We start from the raw sequence: 22050 nt of genomic DNA, 5'->3' as shown, positions 1-22050 counted from the left end.
CAAATCACAGTAGCACTTCAATAGTTCAGTGTAGGTGACAAGCCCCGCCCACTAACGGGAACAATGGAAACGACTTAGGTGACAACCTCATTCTGTTTGTGCCCCATGTCCATGAAAGAGGAAATATCATTTTCATACAGGCAGTCTCTGGTTTACAATGGGGGTTCCATTCTGACGCCGTGTCGTAAGCCAAAAATCGTCGTAAACCTTTGGGTATCTTGAAAACGACGTAACCTGCATCTTTTTTTAGTTTCATAAAAAGTCCTCCAAAATTTTACCATTCTGCTGTTTTGGAGCCAGAGAGAGAGAGAGAGAGAGAGAGAGAGAGAGAGAGAGAGAGAGAGAGAGAGAGAGAGAGAGAGAGAGAGAGAGAGAGAGAGAGAGAGAGAGAGAGAGAGACCTTACCTTACAGTTCATTCGGGTTACCCTGGGTCCCTCAGTGTGAGGCACCTCTGATGTCTACCAGAGAATTGCTAATGCATCTTCTGATATATTTTGCATCTTCCAATCTTGGATGGTCTGGGATGCAGCTTAGATATCTGTCGAGCTTATTCTTAAACACATCTACGCTCACTCCTATATTCCTCAGATGAGCTGGTAATGCACTGAATAATTCACTGCATTATTGATGCTGGTGCATATTGGATTAATGTCTTGTGTGCTTTCCTTAGTTTTCCTGGTATAGTTTTGGGCACTATTAATCTACCTCTGCTTGCTCTTTCTGATATTTTTAGCTCCATGATGTTTTCAGTGATTCCTTCTACCTGTTTCCATGCCTGTATTATCATGTAGCGTTCTCTTCTCCTTTCGAGACTACATAATTTTAAGAATTGTAGTCTTTCCCCGTAGTCAAGGTCCTTAACTTCTGCTATTCTAGCTGTAAAGGACCTTTGTACACTCTCTATTTGTGCAATAACCTTTTGGTAGTGTGGGTACCACGTCATATTGTAATATTCAAGTGGACTACCTACACACATTTTATAAAGCATAATCATATGTTCAGCTTTTCTTGTTTAGAAGTGCCAAAACAACATTCCCATTTTTGCTTAGCATTTTGCCAATAGTATTGCTATTTGATCACTGCATAACATGTTCCTACTCAACATCACACCCAGGTCTTTAACTGCTTCCTTATTTGTGACTGTCTCGTTGTTAGGTCCCCTATATGCATATACAGTATTCGCGGGGGATGCGTCCCATACCCACCGCGAATAGGTCAAATCCGCGAATGCTTAAAACCCCTCTAAAAACACTTAGAACTGCCCATTTTGATAGCTTAAACCAAGAAAAACCCTGTAAAAATGCTTATACCTGAGTATTTTAATAGTTTTATCACAAAAAGTGCATTTATTCATGAAAATTATATGAAAATACAGTAATTAGTGAATATTTCTAAGTGAAACATATCGCGAATGATGGCTAGATATATTCCACAGAGAAACCCGCTAAAGCGTGAGTCCGTGAACCATGAGAATGCGAATGCAGGGGTTTACTGTATCATTCCTTCTTTATCACTATAATTTATTGATTCAAATTTATCAGAGTTAAATACCATCCTATTTACCTCTGCCCATTCATATATTTTGTTTAGGTCTCTTTGTAGCGAGTTCCTATCTTCATCACATGTAATTTCTCTACTTATTCTTGTGTCATCAGTGAAACTTCTCACTACCGAGTCCTTAACATTACTATCTATGTCTGCAATCATAATAACAAACAGCAATGCAGCTAACATTGTACCTTGTGGCACACCGGATATTACCTTAGCTTCATCCGATTTCTCATCTTTTGCAATCACTATCTGTTTTTTGTTTTGCAAAAATTCTTTTATCCATCTTCCTACTTTGTCCACAATAATATGTTTTCTACTCTTTTTCGCTAATATATTATGGTCTACCTTGTCAAAAGGTTTTGCAAAGTCTAGGTAAACCACATCTGTATCTTTTTCATTTATCATATTTTTACATATGTTTTCATAGTGGGCTAACAGCTGGGTTTGTGTACTTTTTCCGGGTACAAAACCATGTTGACCTATATTAAATAAGCTATTTTTCATTAAATGTTTCATTATACTTTTCTTCATTACCCTTTCATACACTTTCATAGTATGTGATCTTAGACTCACAGGCCTATAATTACTTACCTCTAGTCTTGATCCGCTTTTGAAAATAGGGGCGATATATGCTAATTTATGTTCATCATAAATCTTGCCTGTGTCTACACTTTGTCTTAACAGTATTGCGAGCGGCTTTGCGATAGAATGAACTACATTTTTTAACAAAATGGCTGGTACGCTGTCTGGTCCAGCTGCTGATCCATTTTTAATTTCTTTGATAACCTGCACAATATTAGCTTCACTAATATCTATGTCAGATAAATATTCCCTATTTTCATCCCTTGTTCCTGTATCATTATCTTCATTATCAATTCTAGGTGTAAATTCTCTCTTATACCTTTCTGCTAATATGTTGCATATTTCCTTGTTTTCATTCGTTAATCGTCCTTCGTTTCTTAGAGGGCCTATTTCTACTCTTCTTTTATTCATCTTTTTCGCATATGAGTAGAATATTTTGGGGTTTTGTTTGATATTTTGTAGAGTCTTATCTTCTAAGTCCCGTTTTTCATTTTCTTTTGATTGTATAATCTTTTGTTCTGCATTTTCTATCTTGCTTTTTATTTCCATCACTTTCCAAGCGTTCTTTTCTCTTGCAAGACCTTTTTTCCACTTTCTGATTTTCTGGAACAAGATCCTTCTGTCTCTTGGTATGCATGACTGGTGTTTACTCTTCTTCTTTGGATTATATTTATCCACTATTTTCTCTAATATTTTATATAATATATCCTTATCTACCTGTATATTATCACTTACGAATATGTTTTCCCAGTCTTTGTTTAATTCTTCATTTATTTCTGACCATTTTATATTCTTACTATAGAAATTGTATTTTCTATATCCTTACCACTTTTTTGTCTCTTGCTTATCTCTGTTTTCACTTGCTTTGGAACGGACTGTTAATTCTATGACATTATGGTCTGAAATACTCGTAATATACACTATTATTTCTTTAACATAGTTCACTCATTCACAAATACTAGGTCTAGAGTATTCTCCTTTCTTGTTGGGAGGTGATTTATTTGCTGAATGTTATGTTCTAGTAGCATATCTAATAGCTTTTCAAATTGTCTCTTATCTTCTGCACTACTATTACTCTCTTTTTCATATGTATAAATACAACCACACTCTCCTATTCATTCTTTCCAATCTACAAAAGGAAAGTTTAAGTCTCCGGATAGGAGTATAGTCCAGTCTTTGCGATTTCTATATATATTATCTAATTTGTCTATTATTATATCAAACTCTTTAGTATTAAGGGGTCTGTATATTACGAAGTTCACTAATTTTTCAGATTCAAATTCTACCGCAATTATTTCACATTCTGTGCTACTACATTTCTCACAGATTTTTCCTTGATTAACAGAGAGACTGTTTACCTCATTGCTTATCTACCAGAAAAAGACTTGGAATTTCACACAACTACAGTGCTCCCCATTTTTACATGAGAATAGGTTCCAGAACCTACCACGGAAATGCAAAATCCTCGGAAAAGCAAAAATCCCCTTAAAAATGCTTATGACTGCCTATCTTGAAAGTTCAAATACCAAATGTATACTTAAAGTATAATCATACATCAAATATAGCATAAACTATTATCCTATTACTACTGTATTAATCTCTGAAATTATATTGTTAATATCATTTCAAAGTCATCTTAAACATTAGCACCCTTTTCCAGCCAAAAAGAGAGAGAGAGAGAGAGAGAGAGAGAGAGAGAGAGAGAGAGAGAGAGAGAGAGAGAGAGAGAGAGAGAGAGAGAGAGAGAGTTACCACTACGACTTACATTCAGCCATTCTTGTGCTGGGCATGAGAGAGAGAGAGAGAGAGAGAGAGAGAGAGAGAGAGAGAGAGAGAGAGAGAGAGAGAGAGAGAGAGAGAGAGAGAGAGAGGTTTACCTCAATCTCTTGAGGAATCTTAATCCATTTCTCTTTACTACGACTGACAACAAAAAAAATGTTTTTTTTTTCCTTTGTCTCCCAAAGATGTACTAAAATTACTAAGCATTTTTACAACACTATGAACACACACACACACACAAACAGTGTGTATATGTAAAGAGACTCAAATTAGCAGTATCTTTTCCTGAGAGAGAGGAAGGAAGGGAGAGAGAAATTGATCTTCTACCCTTGGTCAGAATTGTCAAGTAATTTGACATATTTGACAGGTCCACCCTCCCCCATAGCTTCAAAGTTTTGGGAAAAAGACAGGGTGTGATATTTCTTTGTTTAAAAATTGAAATAATTTACTATAAAAATGCATAAACGTTTTAATTACAGTGTATTATTATTATTATTATTATTATTATTATTATTTTATTATTTAATCTCAATATTTGAAAATTAGTACTTATTATTAGGTGAATCACTTATTTATCATACAAACGTGGTTAGTCCTCACCATCTACAACAAATGTTAAAAAATCCCTTTACCATTTTTCTCTCTCTCTCATCTCAGACAGAGAGACAGAGAGAGAAGAAAAAAATACTACTCACCCTGCTTCTAGTGTATGCAAAGCCCTTGAGGTACAAGCTTTGTGGTTGGTTAAAATCCCACCCTTCCTGCCAATAGCATGTCGTCAAGGAGAGCGAGAGGGGGAGGAGGGGGTTGTAACAAGTTGATATTGGCTACTTTCAGTCCTTCTGGCCAATAGCGTATCACCATGGAGAGAGAGGGTTGCTATAAGCTCTGTTATTGGCTACTTCTAATCCCTCGAGCCGATATCATGTCGTCATGATGCCTACGTCAAAGCAATAAAAAAAATTGTAACACAACTGATCATGGAATTTTAGTATATTTTCATGTTTACATACAGTAATCCATATTTCTTTGAAGGATATATGCAGTACAAAGAGAGAGAGAGAGAGAGAGAGAGAGAGAGAGAGAGAGAGGGTGGTTGAGAGAGAGAGAGAGAGAGAGAGAGAGAGAGAGAGAGAGAGATATGGGTGGTTGGCCTTACTTAAATCTCAAAAGAGTGAAATTATTCATGAATTATTCAGAGAGAGAGAGATATTATTATTATTTAATAAATTTAGAGAGAGAGAGAGAGAGAGAGAGAGAGAGAGAGAGAGAGAGAGAGAGAGAGAGAGAGAGAGAGAGAGAGAGAGAGATTGAATGAAGTGCTTATATCAGTAAGCAGTTTTGTGATTTCACAGGATTTTAATTTTAAATTTTATCGATGCTTTGCTGTGGTTACCTTAACATTATTATCTGAAAATTGGTAAATAATTTTTTTATCATAGAAAAATGTACTTGGTCATGAAAATAAAATAAAAACCATTAATTAGTGAATATTGCTCCGTGAAAAAATCCGCAAATGTGAATTTTGTTCCGTCGTATGCGTTGGACCGAGTAATCCAAAATATTGCCGTTGAGAATCATAAGAAAACCTTACTTTTAATCCTATGGGTGTCTTGAAAACAATGAATCCTTCATTTTTATTGAGTTTTTCATTTAAAAAACCCTCCAAATAATGACCATTCTGCCGTTTTGGATGCATATTTTTTCCGATCGGTTTGGCATCGTCTGAAATAACGTAAAAAATCATAAGAAACCTTACTTTTAATCCTTTAGGTGTCTTGAAAACAACGAATCTTTCATTTTTATTGAGTTTTTCATTAAAAACCTCCAAATATTGACCATTCTGCTGTTTTGGATGCATATTTCTTCGGACTGGCGTCGTCCAAAATACTGTTGAAAATCGAAGAAAACCTTACTTTTAATCCTTTGGGTGTCTTGAAAACAACGATCCTGCATTGTTATTGAGTTTTTAATTAAAAAAAGCCTCCAAATATTGACCATTCTGCCGTTTTGGATGCATATTTCTTTTGATCAGCGTTGGTCTGGCGTCGTCCGAAATATTGTTGAAAATCATAAGAAAACCTTACTTTTAGTCCTTTGGGTGTCTTGAAAACAATGTATCCTGCATTTTTATTCCATTTCAACAAAAACCCTAAAAAATTGACCTTTCTGCCATTTTGGAGCCATATTTCTTCCATCAGATTGGCGTTATCAGCGTCGTAAACCTGGAACACACATTGTAACCCAGGAAAAATTTTTGATGAATATATTTGAAGAGCGCCGTAAACTGGGAACGTTGTAAGCCGAGCCCATTGTAACCCGGAGACTGTCTGTATAAGTAACTTACCAAGTAATTACATAGCTGAATCCCACATTGATTGGGGGTGGGATATATGGACATATTCTACTCCGAAACATCAAGGTATGGTAATGACTTTGAAATAGAAAGGAATGCTACCATTGAAAGAATGCTTGTTGTTTCCTTGCCTGGTGAGAGAGCTACTGCAGGTGAATATTGCCTCTAGTTGATGCTCATCTTAACCTGTAGTGGCGTGGCGGTTGAGCCATGGGTCGCCTCTACGTAAGTGGGAGTCTTGCAGCAGAGGATAGGCCTGATCGCTGACAAGACATACATAGCCAGACAATGCTGTCACCTACTCTGACAAAAAACCATTACCCATCCAATAAGAATGGTGGGTACTCCAGGTACAAAGCACCCCCCAGCTCCACAAAACTCAACACCCTTACGTCAAGGCAATGAGACAGAGGAGAGAAAGAATGCTTCCTATGCTTCTTCCCCCAATACCATGCCAGCCACTGATAATGGCCCCAGGGTACTACAATTCTCAAAAACTGTTTCAACTTCTTTTAAGTACAGGTTGTCCATCACTAATCCGGCATCATTGGGACCTGGAGGGTGCTGGATTAGTCATTTATTAGGCTAGAATACACGAAACCCAGTAGCTAAGCACCTCATCTTAGAATTAAAATATCCCATAAATCAGAACAATAGACCAACTTCTTTTCCTCCATCTCTTTATTCCATCTGCTAGTTAAAAAAGTAAAAGAGAATGATAAAAGTAATGTTAGTAACGTTATACTCCTGCGTAAATGCATACAGCCATGAACAACCGAACGGGAAACTGTTGTTTTGCTAATAATCGTATCAGATAACAACTGTTTTGCTTGTATTTCAACCATCGTACGGTTAAACAATTACTGTAGTTATGTTACAAATGACGTCAAGTACTGTATAATAGGACTGATATATTTTTTACACTATACCCTTATTCGCTTTGGAGAAAAGATCGGCAAGGAAATATACGGCTACAGTAACTTTAAGCTGCAAGTTGTAGCTGAAGCTGAGAAAAGAATGTTCAAGCTGCTAATGACTATAAATTATCGTGCATCAGCAACATGGATGAAACTCGACGGTAAATAAAATGCATTTTAATCAAAACTACTGGGCATGAAAGAATAGAAATTACTGTTGTTTTCACGCTGATAAAAGATAAATAAGTAAAGCTCGTATTATGATGAAATCAAGAGAAAACAGCGAACAGAATCTTGATATTTTTTTACACAAACAAACATGCCCCTAAAACGGCCAGCCATGATTCCCCCGAACGTCATATATTAACGAAAAAATAGCTGAATTAACTTCACAACAGGACGTATTTAAGTTATATTTTGATTGAAAAACACTTCGTATAACGAAAAATATCCTTGTCCCAAATAAATAAAGTATCTATATTCATTTACGCTAACTAGAAGCAAGAAAAGCACTCTGAACTGAGTTAAATGCGAAATAAACACTGCATGATCGATTCCCAAAACAAAACATTGATCGCAATTCATAATACAAAAGCAATATGAGAATATACGCAATTGGATACAATGTAGTAAAGCATAAAAAAGATCCATGAAAAAGATGCACATTCGTTATGTTGATGTTTGCATAATACTGTTAACATGTGAATAGAGTTCAGTAAAATGTTGGCTCAGCTACCGTATATGTAGCCTATACGATATACCATAGCGTAGGCTAAGCCTTGTTTGTTATCAATTTCTCCTTATACTGAATTATCATAAGTCCATCTGCATTGAACCTGCAGAATTAGCTGACAGTAATAATTACTATACTGTTTATGTATAGAGTATATTGTGCAGTGTAGGCTAGGCTACCATATATGTACAGATGGTACTGATTACCATAGTGCAGGCTAGGCCATATTCTAGATACAATTTTTTCAACAAACGATGGGTTTTTTGGAACCTAACCCCATCGTAAGTAGGGCAATACAGTACCTATAAATTCAAGTGAAATTTTATTGAAATAGAGGTACAATTTGTTGATGCAGCACACTGTGCCACCAAATCGAAGCGGCCAGCGAGCGAGTTAGCGCAGCGACCCGGGAAATTTGAAAATTTGTGCGGAAACATTTGAAATTACTCTAGCCGAAATTTGTGCCGGATTACTGATTGTTCCGGACTACTGATTGCCGGATTAGTGATGGACAACCTGTAGTGAGATGTGAAGATCGATTTGCACCTCCAAAAGGTCGACTGAAGAATGGACAAAAAGGACATATAATGCCTGAAAGTGAGGGAGGTAGCGACTGCTCAGACTTCATGCACTTTCACTTTGAAAGGAGGCAAAATGTCCTCCTGAGTCCAAGAATGCACCTCAGAAATCAGATCCCCTAGGAAGAATGACAATGCTTCCTTAGAAAGAGGATGAAAAGGATTCTTGACAGAATACTAGAGGTTGCTGGATGGCCCTCTGATCTTCTCAGTCTTGTGCAGATAATATTTTAGGGTTCTACCAGGGCAAAGAACCCTTTCTTCTTCCTCCGGGCCGAGGATTTCCATTAAACTCCAAAGATGGAAGGAATGAGGCCAGGGCTTGGATAGGTCCTTGTTCTTGGCTAGGAAACCTGGGGTAAAAGAGCACATTGCATCTCCTTGGGAGAAACCTACCCTCTTATCAATAGCCTGTAGCTCACTTACACACTTGGCAGTCGCCAAAGCCACGAGTAAGAGTGTCTTCCAAGTGAGGTCCTTTAAAGAAGCGGAACGGAGGGGTTTGAAAGCAGGGCCCATGAGCCACTACGTCAAGGTTCCAGGAAACCAAATCGGCCTTCTTCTGCTCAGAAGTGTCGAATGACTTGATGAGGTCATTAAGATCCAGGTTTGATGACAGGTCCAGACCTCCATGCTTAAAAACCGAGCTAGCCAAAGCTCGATACCCCTTAATGGTGGAAGAGGACAGACCTCTAGAGGTCCTCAGATAGAGGAGGAAATCTGCTATTTGGGTCAAAGATCTCTCAGAAGACGAGATGTTATGTCTGGGACACCATCCACGAAAAATTGTCCACTTTGCTTGGTAGACATTGCAAGAAGATCAGCGTTAGAATCTTGCAACAGCTTCTGCAGCTGCTCTTGAAAAGCCTTTCAACTCTGACAAACTTCCTGACAGTCTGAAGCCTGTCAGAGCAAGAATGGACAACCTTTGGTGGTATCTCTTGAAGTGAGGCTGAGTAGCCATGGTTTTTGGGGAAGCAGCCTCGGGAAGTCCACCAAAAGCCGTAGAAGGTCAGGGAACTACTCCTTCATGGGCCAGAATGGGGCTACGAGGGTCAACGAGATGTTGTGGTGCAAGACGAACTTGTTCAGCACTTCCCTTAGCATGTTAAAGGCCGGGAAGTCATAGAGATCCAGACCGGACCAGTTTTGGAGCATGGCATCTGTTGCCCATGAGAGGGGATCTGGGGCTGGAGAGCAGAAGAGGGGAAGTCAATGGTTTCTTGAGGTGGCAAACAGGTCCAAAGTCGGTTTACCCATAATCTCTAAAGGTTGAGACAGACCAGGGGATCCAAGGTCCACTCGGTGGGAAGGACCTGCTTCCGGTGGCTTAATTCATCTGCCAGAATGTTCAGTTTCCCTGAATAAATCGAGTGACCAGCATCACTCGATTTTGCCGTGCCCATAGGAGATCCTTTGCTGGCTGGCAGAGAGAAAAGGAATGAGTCAATCCTTGCATTTGAATATACGTCAGTACGGTGGCACTGTCAGCATGGACTACCAATGTCTTATTGAAGGTCATGGTCAAGAAGCACTGAAGACCTAGATGAATTGCCTTTAACTCCCTGACATTGATATGAAGGTTCTGTTCTTCTGGAGACCACATCCCAGAAACTTCCTGACTCCCCAACCTAGATCCAAGGCATCTGACTAAGAGTCTAGGTTGGGGCTCAGAGGATGAAGAGACTTTCCCTACAAAAGTCTTCCTTCGGACAGCCACCATTGGAGGTCCAACTTGGGCAGCAACATGACAGAGTCTGGTTAGGTTTTCCTGTCCCAGTGGCTTTGAATTGGAGGACTCTCATATGGAGTCTGCTTGCCCAGCCTGACAAACATCTCAATGGACGCTAAAGTCCCTAGTAGGCTCATCCATTGATGGGCTGAACAAGACGAGAGGGCAAGAAAACTGCAGATTATCTGGAGGCAGTTGGTGATTCTCTTGGGGGACGGAAATACCCGAAAAGTCTGGGAATTGAGAATCATCCCCAAATAGAGAATCTCTTGTGTCGGGGCTAATTGGGACTTTTAGAGGTTTATGAGCATACCTAGTTCCTGAGTAAGGTGAAGAATGTCTGCAAGTCCTTCATGCACTTCCCCTTCTTAGGGGATCGAAGAAGCCAGTGGTCCAGGTAAAGACTGATGTTGATGCAGATCAGATGAAGCCATTTTGCGAGAGGGGCAAGGACTTGAGTAAACACCTGAGGTGCCGTGGAGAGGCCGAAGTAAAGAGCTCGAAACTGATATACTTTGCCCTGGAAGACGAACCTATGATATTTGCTGGAGTCTGGGTGGAAGGGGATATGGAAGTATGTGTCCTGCATATCCAGCGTTATCATCCAATTGCACGGGTGAATGGATGATAGGATTCACAGGTTCATCTCTATCTTGAACTTCATCTTCCTTATGAAGAGACTGAGGGAGCTTACATCGAGGACTGGTCTCCAACCCCCCGATGATTTGGGGACTACAAACAGACAATTGTAGAAGCCCCCTGTGCAGATGTCCTCGACTTCTTCTATGATTCTCTTTAGAAGGAGAGAGGACACCTCCTTCAAAAGGGCCAAATGCTTCTCCAAGTTTTTTGAGTAGGCCATCAAGGTGATAGGAAAAGTGACCAAAGGAGGGTTCTCCATGAAGGGGATGAAGTAGCCCTCCTTCAGAACCTTGATGATCCACTGTTTTGCCCCTCTGCGACTCCATTTCTCCCAAAAATGGAGAAATCTGGCTCCTACTGGGGCACAAAGGGCTTCTTCATTTCTTAGGCAAAGCCTTAGAAGAGCTCCTCTTGATGGCTCTGACTGAGACCAGGACATTGGAGTGGGATCTGGGTTGCGACCTGAGCTTGCTTCCACGAAAGGGATGTTGCTGAAGAGGAGAGACCGTCTTAGGCACAAAAGACTATGAATTTTTGGGCGTTTGGAGGACTGTACTAAGAGGTCTTGAGTGAACTTCTTCTGGAGGTCCGAAGCGATTTCCCTCACTATTGTCTGAGGGGAAAAGGTGAGGAGGATCTAAGGGTGAAAATAACAGCGCCAACTTCTGGGACTGTATGACTCCTCTGGTAGTGAAGGAGCACCAAAGTTCTCTCTTCTTTACAACCCCCAAAAGAGAAGAGGGCCGCAAGTTTCGAAGAGCCATACCTGATGGTTTTGTCTGCACATGACAGAACTCCTAACCAATCCAATGCAAACTTTTCATCCAAGTCCTTGTAGTCTTCGTTTTTCTTGGCAAGGCCTCTGACCGTCCAGTCTAGGAAACTGAAGACCTCAAATACCTTGAAGAGGTTCTTAACCAGGTGGTCCAGCTCTGGCGACGAGAACGCTATCTTCATCAAAGTGAAGGCCGAACTACGGGAAGAGCTGATGAGGCCGGAGAAGTCGCCTTGGGAGGAGGTAGTGACTCCCACAGCAGGAACATCCCCGGTGGCTTAGGACAGGTATCTCCTTTTAATCAAATGTGAGGGAGGAAGGGTGAAAGAAGCCCTACCTTGCTCCATCTTAGCAGAAAGCCAGTCTCTGATTTCTTTGAGCGCCTTCTTAGACAATGAGGTAAGAACCATCTTGGGGAGCCTGGCGTTATCATCTGGGAGGCTCCTCATCAGGAAAGTCAATGCAGGCGAGACCGGGGCAGCTGGAGCGGAAAATGAAGGAAAGATCATCAACTGGTAAAGAAGAAAAGCTGCATATGCTGGAGGAGAGGGTCTTGGGTAAACTCCTCCTCTTCTTCAGAAGAGATCAAAGACGGGGACAAATCATGAGCAGTCTTGGAAGAGGGAGCTTTTTGGAATAAGCTCATAATTTCAGATAAATGTTGCCTGATGGGTGCCAAAGAAGGCTCATCTTGATCCAAAGTGGGCGCTTGGCACTCAGGAGCAGTAGACAGGTGATGAAGAGTTGGCGTTGGGCACTTGGCCAATTTGCGCCGGGTGCTTGGGAGCTGGCGCTGGGCGCTTGGGAGCTGGCGCCGGGTGCTCGGGAGCTGGCGCGGGGTGCTCGGGAGATGGCGCCGGGAGCTCAGGAGCTGCCACTGGGCACTTAGAGCTGGCGTCAGGCGCTCGGGGTGACACGGGCACTTAGGCGAGGACAAATGGCGTCTGAGATGGTCCTTTGGGTGCTTGTAAGCCAAAAGAGGGTGCCCAACAGATGGATGTTCAGGAGAGAATGTCTCCAGGCTATCCCCATGCATAAGAAGGAAGTTGGGCCGAGGCAGAGACAGGGATCCACAGTGTAGCTGCAGGAAGACTGTGGACTGTGAGGCGGCTTAACAGGCAGCAGAGAAGAGTGGCCGACGTTGTCCTTGTGCCTCTTCAATGGCTGGGACGAATCGAGAAAGCGTTTGCGCTGCCTGCTATCGGAATCGGAGTATTCTGAACTTGACGACAAATGATGCACATCCAGAGAGACGCCTTTCCAATGGCGGTCTGTCGAAACCTGGGTTTGTGCAACAGGCTAAACTGAGGGGGCAACTACCCATGGGCAAACCCCCTTGGACTTCAGGTGTGTCTTCTCCCAGGTTTAGGGAAGCAGGACAGGGACCTTCGTCTAGGAGAACTGGCAGGACAAGTAGCCACCTCCTCCACTTGCACCACACTATCACTGCACATTTTATGATCACTAGATACTTTTTCTTGAAACACTTTGTCCATTAGGGCTTTCAGGGATACCCCTAACTCAGACACTGTATGCACTACCAGGTTATTTTCTTATTGATCCTGGATTCAAGGCTGGCAATGGCGCGGGGTCGGAAGGATAAGATACTGGATTGATAGTAGGAGGGCCAGGAAGGAGAAAGGGCAGGAATAGGGGAAGAAGGAACGGCAGGCCTAAGATCTGACTTAGGCTTATGGGTAGAATCTAGGCTAACAGAAGCTTTATTCTTGGCCCTAGAGGCTGCCTTTCTCTTCCAATCCCTTTCAAGCTTAGGTGAGATTCAAGAACCTTCCACTTTCTCTCATCCTAATCCTTACACTCATCACAAGTATTCTCCTTAGTACATACCTGCCCTCTACATTTACTGCAAATAGTATCTGAATCATAAGATGACTTAGTTAGTCTAGTTTTACAACCCTCACTACCATAGTGAAAACTAGATCCACTTGAATCAGACATAATCTAGGGCAAAAAGCTAGAATGTTGACAAAAGCTAATAAAAGCTTGAAGGCTACACAAAAGTGACAATACTTAACCGAATTCCAGCAAGAATAACCAAAAACTGCAGCAAGCCCACGATGTTGACTCGCATGCCGGCAGAAACAGAATGAGGTTGTCTGCTAAATCATTTCCAGTACTCCCGTCAGTGGGCGGGGCTTGTCACCTACACTAAACTATCAAAGTGCTACTGCGATTTGTACTGTAAATAAAGGCTGCCATGCGAGTTAGAAACAATAGCTATGTAATTACTTGGTAAATTACTTATATGAAAATATATATTCTAAAGTCCTGAAGACAGAAAAGGCTGAGCAGCTGTAAGTCATTACTTATTTACCTGTTTATTAAATTTTCCTATAATTTCTCTCTCTGCAGGCTGATTTCCTTCTGGAACCCTCTTGACTTTGTCAGGCTGATTTCCCTTTGGAGCCCTCTTGACTTTGTCAATAAGGGTTTTCAGTTGAAGATTTAAAAAAGAAAAAATTAGCAGGCTTGAGAACCTCAGGACAACAGCACAGCAGACAGTCCGGGAACAGCCTGAACTAAAGTCTTAGCTTACAGACAAGAATTACAAGCATAGCTGGCACACTTGACTTAAGGGGATCGGCCGCCTAAAAACCAATAATCTTTAAAAATTCAATTTGCTGAAAAAAATTCTATGGCTTCGTATAGGGTTCAAGAATGTGTCCACGAAATATTATGCTAAAATTTGCCGTATTTCTCTAGTTATGGCCTAAAATGTAACAATAACTATTTACCCATAAAACACCAGTAAGCGCAAATGATTTAGTCTGGTATAGTTTTTGTACTGATATATATTACGAAAACTTCCTTTGAAATGAAATGTATAATGTCAAAATATCCTACTCGGCACCTTTTTAGTTATTCTAGCCATGACAACGCACCGTCATACCATGACGCCCGACTGTGGCCGAGAGTTGCCTATAAACAGCTAGAAGGACACGTTTTTCATGCTCTGAGAACAGCTGTATTTTCTGCGGTGTTTTGTTTTTTTCACCGTGCCTAAAAGGTCCAAGAGTTCACTTCATTTAGAATGCCCAAGTGGAAAAGTCCAGGCGAGAAGTTAGAAGAAAGAGTTCAAGAAATTAGTGCCATAGAGGGGAATGGAATGTTCGCCCATCAAACGGCGCAGGCAGCGATCTCTGCTGACCAGAGACCAACCACATCCACCCCTAAACGCCTTTTATTTGTTCGGAACACTACCAAAGGGCAAAGATATTTTAGAAAAGAAAGCAGTAGCTCGGAGGCTGATATTATAGACGATCCTGAAAATAAAATGATCATAATAAGTGAAGCAAGACTTGATGAATTACTTGAATCACGAATCCCTAATTGTGAATGTAAAGTAATTCCCAGGATCCATTTGACAGACACTAATAAAAAAGTGTAGGCAACATGATACCCTAGAGTAATACAGTCAGACAGGGGAAGGAACCTAAAATTTATAAGAATGTGTCTTAGGCACATAAATAATCAATTAATATTCTTATTTATAATCATTTTGCATTAATTAATACCCAAAAAATAAAAATTAAAACCATAGAATTAATTGTAACACAGTCTTTGAAGTCCCTTTTACTTTTTTATGTAACTAAAACTTTGAAGGCCTGTTTCTCAAAACATAAGTTTTTGCCTTTAAAATGCATCTCCTCCTTAGTATTGGACCAATCTAAATGAAATTTTAAATATAACATGGGGAAACATGGTAGATTAAAACAAAGCCGGGGGATTTTTAATATTTTGAGTTTCTGATTTTGGCAATTTTTTTTTCTGTAATTTTTCCGGGAAAATTTCATTAAAAAAAAAATTCATATCTCGAAAAATAATTGAAAAATCAAAAATCCCCGGCTTTGTATCAAGGTCCATATGTGTTTTATACGTGGTTCAAATCTCATCCCTTAAAACCAAAAAGCAAAGGAGAGATGCATTTTGAAAAATGGCCATTTTGGCAAAAATGCTCTGGCGTACAAAACCTAAGGTCACTGAACAAAAATTTTTACCCAGAAGTTCCACACAATATCCTTTAACAAACCCCTATATATCAACAACCTGTCGCTAAAAAAGTCGGAAACCGGCCGATCCCCTTAACAGACAGCATATGCAGAAGGCACAGAAGAAATAACTAACAGCAGGCAAAGCAAGTATAACCAGTAATACAACAGGAACAGTGGGCAAACTGGGTAAATAAGCACAACAAAATGCTTGAGAGCAATAAGCACAGAAGTAGGAACAGTGCTGAATTAAGATCAGAGGCACCATCTGAGAAGCCAACAATGCAGACAGCAGGCAGAGCACATAGTGCATGAGCAACAAATACAGAAGTTCCAGCTTCAATAGATTATATCACAAGTGTACTTGGCATTGTCAACACAGCTGATGTACCATGACAGGAGGCACAGTTGGAGCAACCATCAGTAGGAGTGTATATGGCAGTCCAACTAAAGCAGCTAAGATATAGCAGCAGGCATTCCAGTGTGTTGCAGAGCCGACACAGTCAGGTGAAGAGCATCCTGAATAACAACATAGAATAAAAAAATGTCCTATAGCTGTGAAAAGATGTCTAACAAAGGTAAGCAGATGCAGTACACTAAATGCAGCAGGCAATGACTGGGCAACATGTCAATAGGAAATGCAAGTCAAAAGCAAAAAGCAGCACTGCATAAGCACCCAGCAAATGGGAGTGTCCATTTCCCATTCAGATACTGATGTGAGACTCATACTCCAAAACCATAATGAGGTAAAATGAAGCTTACCAGAAAGATGAAAAATGCAATACAGAAAAAGCAGTAACTGCAGCAGAAAAATGGATATTGCAACCAATGGAAAGCAACCCAGACTGGAGTAGCAGGAGAGCAATATTGGATCCAACAGTTTACATGTGAGCATCCATCCCCTGAACAGAAAATAATGTAGCCTGTACTTGTCATACCTATTATGTTCACTTAGCATACTTAAAGAAGGCAAAATCATAGAAACTATTCAACATTTCCTAAATGCCACACATAGCACTACACAAGGAGCATAACTAATTCACAAAATAAAGCAAAATTACAAACTTAAACCTATGTTGCTGAAAGACAAGAAATGATTGCAAACAGCAATTATGGGCATAAGGATATCTGACTAATACCCATTAAAAAACATCAAGGATTAAAAAATTATATACATTTAAATAAGTGAAGAAAAAAATACCAACATCAGTACCTCACACAAAAAAGAAGGTAACTCAGTGAACCATTCTTAGTGATAACTACTGACTACTAAAATAATAAAATATTGTAATAAGAATTGACGAGGATATTGCACAGAAATAACATTAATTACAAAAAAAAAAAAAAAAAAAAAGAAGAGTGGAATTCACAACACAGCAAAAATACATATGAAAAGAAGATACATATAAGCAAAATCTATGGCAGTTACTTATGTACTTTTTTATAAAGAAAGCAAGCATGGAATTAAATGATTACTGCAAATTTAAAAATGAACAGAATTAACTGGGAAGAAATCTTATTCTAAAAGCGAAGGCAAAAGCTGGTAAGCCTCTTTAGCTGTGTTAACAACCCAAAGAAATGAGAAATGAGGTGAATATTTATTTAATCTGCTTCTTCTTCAAGACTTGAGAATATAAGTGTCTAGGAACATTCATACCATGAATAAGGGCTCTATATGACTGATGGGTTTGGTAAGAACAATTATACCCTAACTTTAATAATACATAATCTACCAACCCAGGAACATTCATCAGAAGGATAAAATCATTAAATGTTACCTTGCTCTGGTTGTTTCAGATCATCCTCTTGAATTTTGTATTCCAAATATGCATCCTTGGCACCAGCATGAAGAAGATGCCTAAAATCTGTCAATTTGTGCTGAGGAGGTCTAGATATCCTACCAGATCGAGTCCTAGAAACCTTCAGTTTTGTCTCCTCCTCCTGGAAAAAGCCAAATAACAATAGTTCACAGAAAACTGCAAAAGTAATGATTTAGTAACTTGTGAGAATGGAATATCAATTTTCACCATCAACATAATTGACTCTAGTGCCTAGGGCCTCTGTAAAATTCTGCCACACATATTTTTTTCTGTGCTGTATCTTCAAAAAAACTCCAGCCTCCCTTCTCAGTTTTCATCCAAGTAGGTCTTGGTCTTCCCACCCTTTTGATGCCCACAGGACCCCACCTGACACTAACATTTACTATTCTTCCAAGGGTTTGTACAAAGGACATGTCCAAGCCATTCACAAGCCAAGCCATGCTATGCAAAGCCAATATCAGATTAACAAATAACATATTACAAATTCTTAGTGTAATTCTTATTTTTCCAAGGAAAACATAACAGATCCTTTTCTGTAATATTCTTCAGCACAAGCTGGAACTGGTGGTTAAAACTTGTAACAAGGTAATTAACTGGTAGTAGGTGAATGAGTGCGGGAACCCCCTCCCCTATTCTCACACTCACCTGCTGTCACTGAGCACTTTTATCCTTCAGCATCAGGAACTAAGTGGGGTGGATGGATCCCCTCAATAGAGGATCTAAAACAGTGGTGGTGGATGGATTCCCTCTGAGGAGTATTAATATTTCACACCTTATGATTTGGTTGTGTTGAGCAGGAAAGAGTTTCAAATACTTCAATGGCCCATAATTGAATTGTGGCAATTAAAGAACTCAGCTCAGCTCAGTCATGGGCATCTCATGGAATTTAGTATTGTTCTTCCCTTGAAGGGGGAATGTTGTGCTCCTTTCTCTTCCAAGATGTCTTTTTACTTATTTGCTCATAATTATACCCAGGGATTGCTGTTAGTTTTAGTTCTTATCTTTTACAATATGATGTCAGTTATAATTGTAATTTTGCAAAGAAATATTTGAAAAAACACATATAAATCCAAAAAAGTTACTGCATTTCCTGATCTCAGTAAATTTACGTAAATATTCTACAACAAATATGCTCAGAATTTGTTACTGATTTTATTTCTTATCTATTATGATATTGTGTGAGCTGTAACTATAATTTTACAAAATAAAATAAAATAAATTACTAGAAAAACTGTATAACTTGGTAAAATTTACAGGTGTTTTATGAAACAGGCCCCACACAGGGTTGTAAATAGTCACTTTCAACTTCCCATGGGAGGTAAGGAAAATTTCAAGATTTTTTCTTACACCACGTGCATTTGCGTATTTTCCGCTTTCCATTGAGTATTTTTCCTTAAAGTGGCCAACCTTAAAGTTTGCCCAGTCTGGGGGGTTGAATGACATAATTAGCCCATCCCTTAAGGGCAAGGAATACAAACCAGTGCCTCTTATGTAGGAGACACTCCTGTAGTGAGAGGTAGCGTCTCAACTGACTGGCAAGCTGAAGCTCCACCTGGAAATACTACATTCCCAGTCTTGATACTGAGCAGGGGAGTGCTGACTCCTGCAACTTCCTATCTGGTCTCGCATAGTACAGATGCCAGAGTGAGCCTGAGCCTGAGTGAGAAGTTTCTGGGTTCTCACTTGTGTTGGAAAACCTCGGAGAACCATGTGACTCCTACTAGGAGTGACTCAAGTCTAGTGGCAGCTAAAATCTGGTCAATACAAATTAATGGGTTCAGATTATTGTTTTACTGCCCTGGCCCCTCCCATTGGATGCTCAATTTTCTTGCTTAACTGCACCTTCCTGTTCCAGCACATACACAGCCTCAGGTGCTGACTCATAGAGAGAGAGAGAGAGGGAAAAGAAGGAAAAAGGAAGCAAGGAACCAGTTGCTCTACCATTCAACTAGCGTTATGCCCTCTAGGCACAACTGTTGAGCAGCCATCACAGGCCCCAAGGAGAATGTTTCCATAAACTTGTGGGCATTGTCCCTTAGGTATAATGAAGTAAAGGTGGTTTGATCTCTCCAGACACCTGCCCTCACTTACTGTACTATTGAAAATTTTCTCCAATGTGCAAGAAAGCCAAATGACCCTGGCTTTATGAGCTCTTGGCAGAATTGTATGACTGCCCACTCTGCCAGATGAGTCACAAGCTGTTTAATTTTTGCAAAAAGTTAGAAAAAAAAGGTGTTCCTGGACACTGTCCTGTGCCCTTGTTGGTACTAAAAAAATGAGGCACTGACATTCTGACCGTAAGAGTTGCGCCTTCCTTTGGTAACACTTCACAGCTTGTATCAAGCATAAAAGCATTTTGTCTGGATCATCACCAACAAAGTCCAAGGGAGAGGGAACATGTTGTCTGGATCACCACCAACAAAGTCCAGCCCTGTAGGGGGGTAGTGCCATAAGTGCACCTCATGTGGTGCACTGTAGGCAATACTTAAGATTCTTTGCAGCCTCCCTTTGGCCCCTAGCTGCAACCCCTTTCATTCCTTTTACTGTACCTCCTTTCATATTCTCTTTTCCCCCTCTTACTTTCCACCCTCTCCTAACAATGGATTCATAGTGCAACTGTGAGGTTCTCCTCCTGTTGCACCTTTCAAACCTTTTACTGTAAATTTCTGTTTTGGCTCTGCATGACCTCATAGGTCCCAGTGCTTGGCCTCTGGCCTAAATTCTATACTCAATTCAACAAAGTCCAGGGGAGAGGGAACCATGGAACTATTGCATGTGAACCCTATAGTATGCACATGTCCGATCAGGAGATTGTGCATGTGCTGAATTACAGGATAGCACTGACTCTATTCTCCATACCTCAGCAGAAGTATGGGAGTAAGAATCTGGGGCAGTCCTCCTATCCAAAAAGTCTTGGGAAGACTCGAGGTAATGAGCACTCAGGAACCTGTGTTAACCTTACCCACAGTGGATGGCCCACTGCAGGTGAGCAAATGCTGATATTGACCCTAGAAGGGGGAAGGAGCTCACTCAGAAGTCAGCTGGTATCTCTTGTGAGAAGGTTTCTTGGACTTCTCTTCCTATCAGAGGAAGAAGGGGTAGAAGACAAGGAGGTGGTGGAAGAAGTGCACCTGTGCTTTCTCACTTGGCTCTTTGCATGGCTTACTCTCCTCTAGCAATGCAAGAGAACTGGTTGAGGTGTGGAAAGTAGACCTCGATGAAGCAAATATCAAGGTTGATGCCACATGAGCATCTGCCACAGGTAGGACAATGGTCCAGAAGCTTAACAGGGTTGGTGAGCTCTTTAGCAGGTGCAGCAAAAGCTGATGGAGATCCTACAGACTTAGCCAAAACTAAGTGACAAAAAAGGATAGAAAAGATGCAAAAGATGCCCAGAATACCAAGAGAAGATCATATTTTCCACAAGTACTGTAGTCAAGTGAAGTCATCAACCCTCAAGCAGCCGACATCTTCGGTGACTAGCCCTGCCCACTTTCAGGGTAAGAGAGGAACAACTCAACCAAGAGCTCAACTTGTTTATGCCCAGAAAGTCCATGTGAGGGGAGGAGGGCAGGCTTCATCTGTAATTACTAGATAAGTATATATAAAACTTAATTTTATCATAAAGCCCCCGTATTCACGGGGGATGCACACCACACACCCCCCCTGCGAATAGCTAAAACCCATGAATACTTAGAACCCTTCTAAAAACACTCAGAACTGCCTATTTTGATAGTTCAAACAAACAAAAAAAATCTAAAAATGCTTATACAGGTATTATCCTAATTACGATGGGGTTAGGTCCCAAAAAAAACCACCGTTTGTTGGAAAAAACATGTCTCGAATATAGCCTAGCCTACACTAGCATATTCAATACCATCTATGCATATATGGTAGCCTAGCCTGCACTAAGGTATACTCTATACATACACGGTATAGTAATTATTAATATCAGCTAATTGTGGACGTTCATACAGAGTGACTTATGATAATTCAATACAAAAAGAAATCGACTAACAAACAAGAATTAGCTTAGCCTACACTATGGTATATCGTATACATAGGCTATACGGTAGCCTAGCCTACATTATAACGTACTCTGTATTCACATAATATCGTATTGTACAAATATCAACATAACGAATATGCATCTTTTCCATGGATCTTTTAAAATGCTATGCCTTAATTCACTGTATCCAACAGTATTGAATATATTCTTATATTGCTTTTGTATTATAAATTGCGATCTTAACAATCAATGTTTTGGTTTGGAAATCGACTACGCAGTAACTTTATTTTGTCATGTTTAACTCAGTTCAGAGAGCTTTTTTTGCTTCTAGTTAGTGTAAATGAATCTCTAGATACTTTATTTATATGGGGCAAGGTTATTTTTCATTATACGAAGTGTTTTTAAGTTGAAATATAACTTAAATACGTCTCTTGAAATTAAATCAGCTATTTTTTTTTTTTAATAGATGACATTGGCTGTTTGGGGGCATTTGTTTTGTGTACAAAAATCAAGATTCCGTTTGCTACTTTCACATGATTTCATCATAATATGAGCTTTACTTATT

General features: G+C 40.1%; 1 protein-coding gene across 1 annotated transcript in view; it reads right to left on the bottom strand.

The window, feature by feature from the left end:
- LOC136850203 (serine-rich adhesin for platelets-like) overlaps positions 1 to 22050 on the bottom strand; it is a 114270-nt gene that overhangs the window by 36855 nt on the left and 55365 nt on the right. The window contains exon 6 of the mRNA XM_067123842.1: positions 17435 to 17597. Within this exon, the coding sequence (XP_066979943.1) occupies positions 17435 to 17597 (163 nt within the window). The remainder of the gene's footprint in view (positions 1 to 17434; positions 17598 to 22050) is intronic.

The sequence above is a fragment of the Macrobrachium rosenbergii genome, chromosome 21, assembly GCF_040412425.1.
Source record: "Macrobrachium rosenbergii isolate ZJJX-2024 chromosome 21, ASM4041242v1, whole genome shotgun sequence".
NCBI lineage: Eukaryota > Metazoa > Arthropoda > Malacostraca > Decapoda > Palaemonidae > Macrobrachium > Macrobrachium rosenbergii.
Note: the sequence above shows the minus strand (reverse complement) of the source record. Positions and strands in the feature narration are given on the sequence as shown.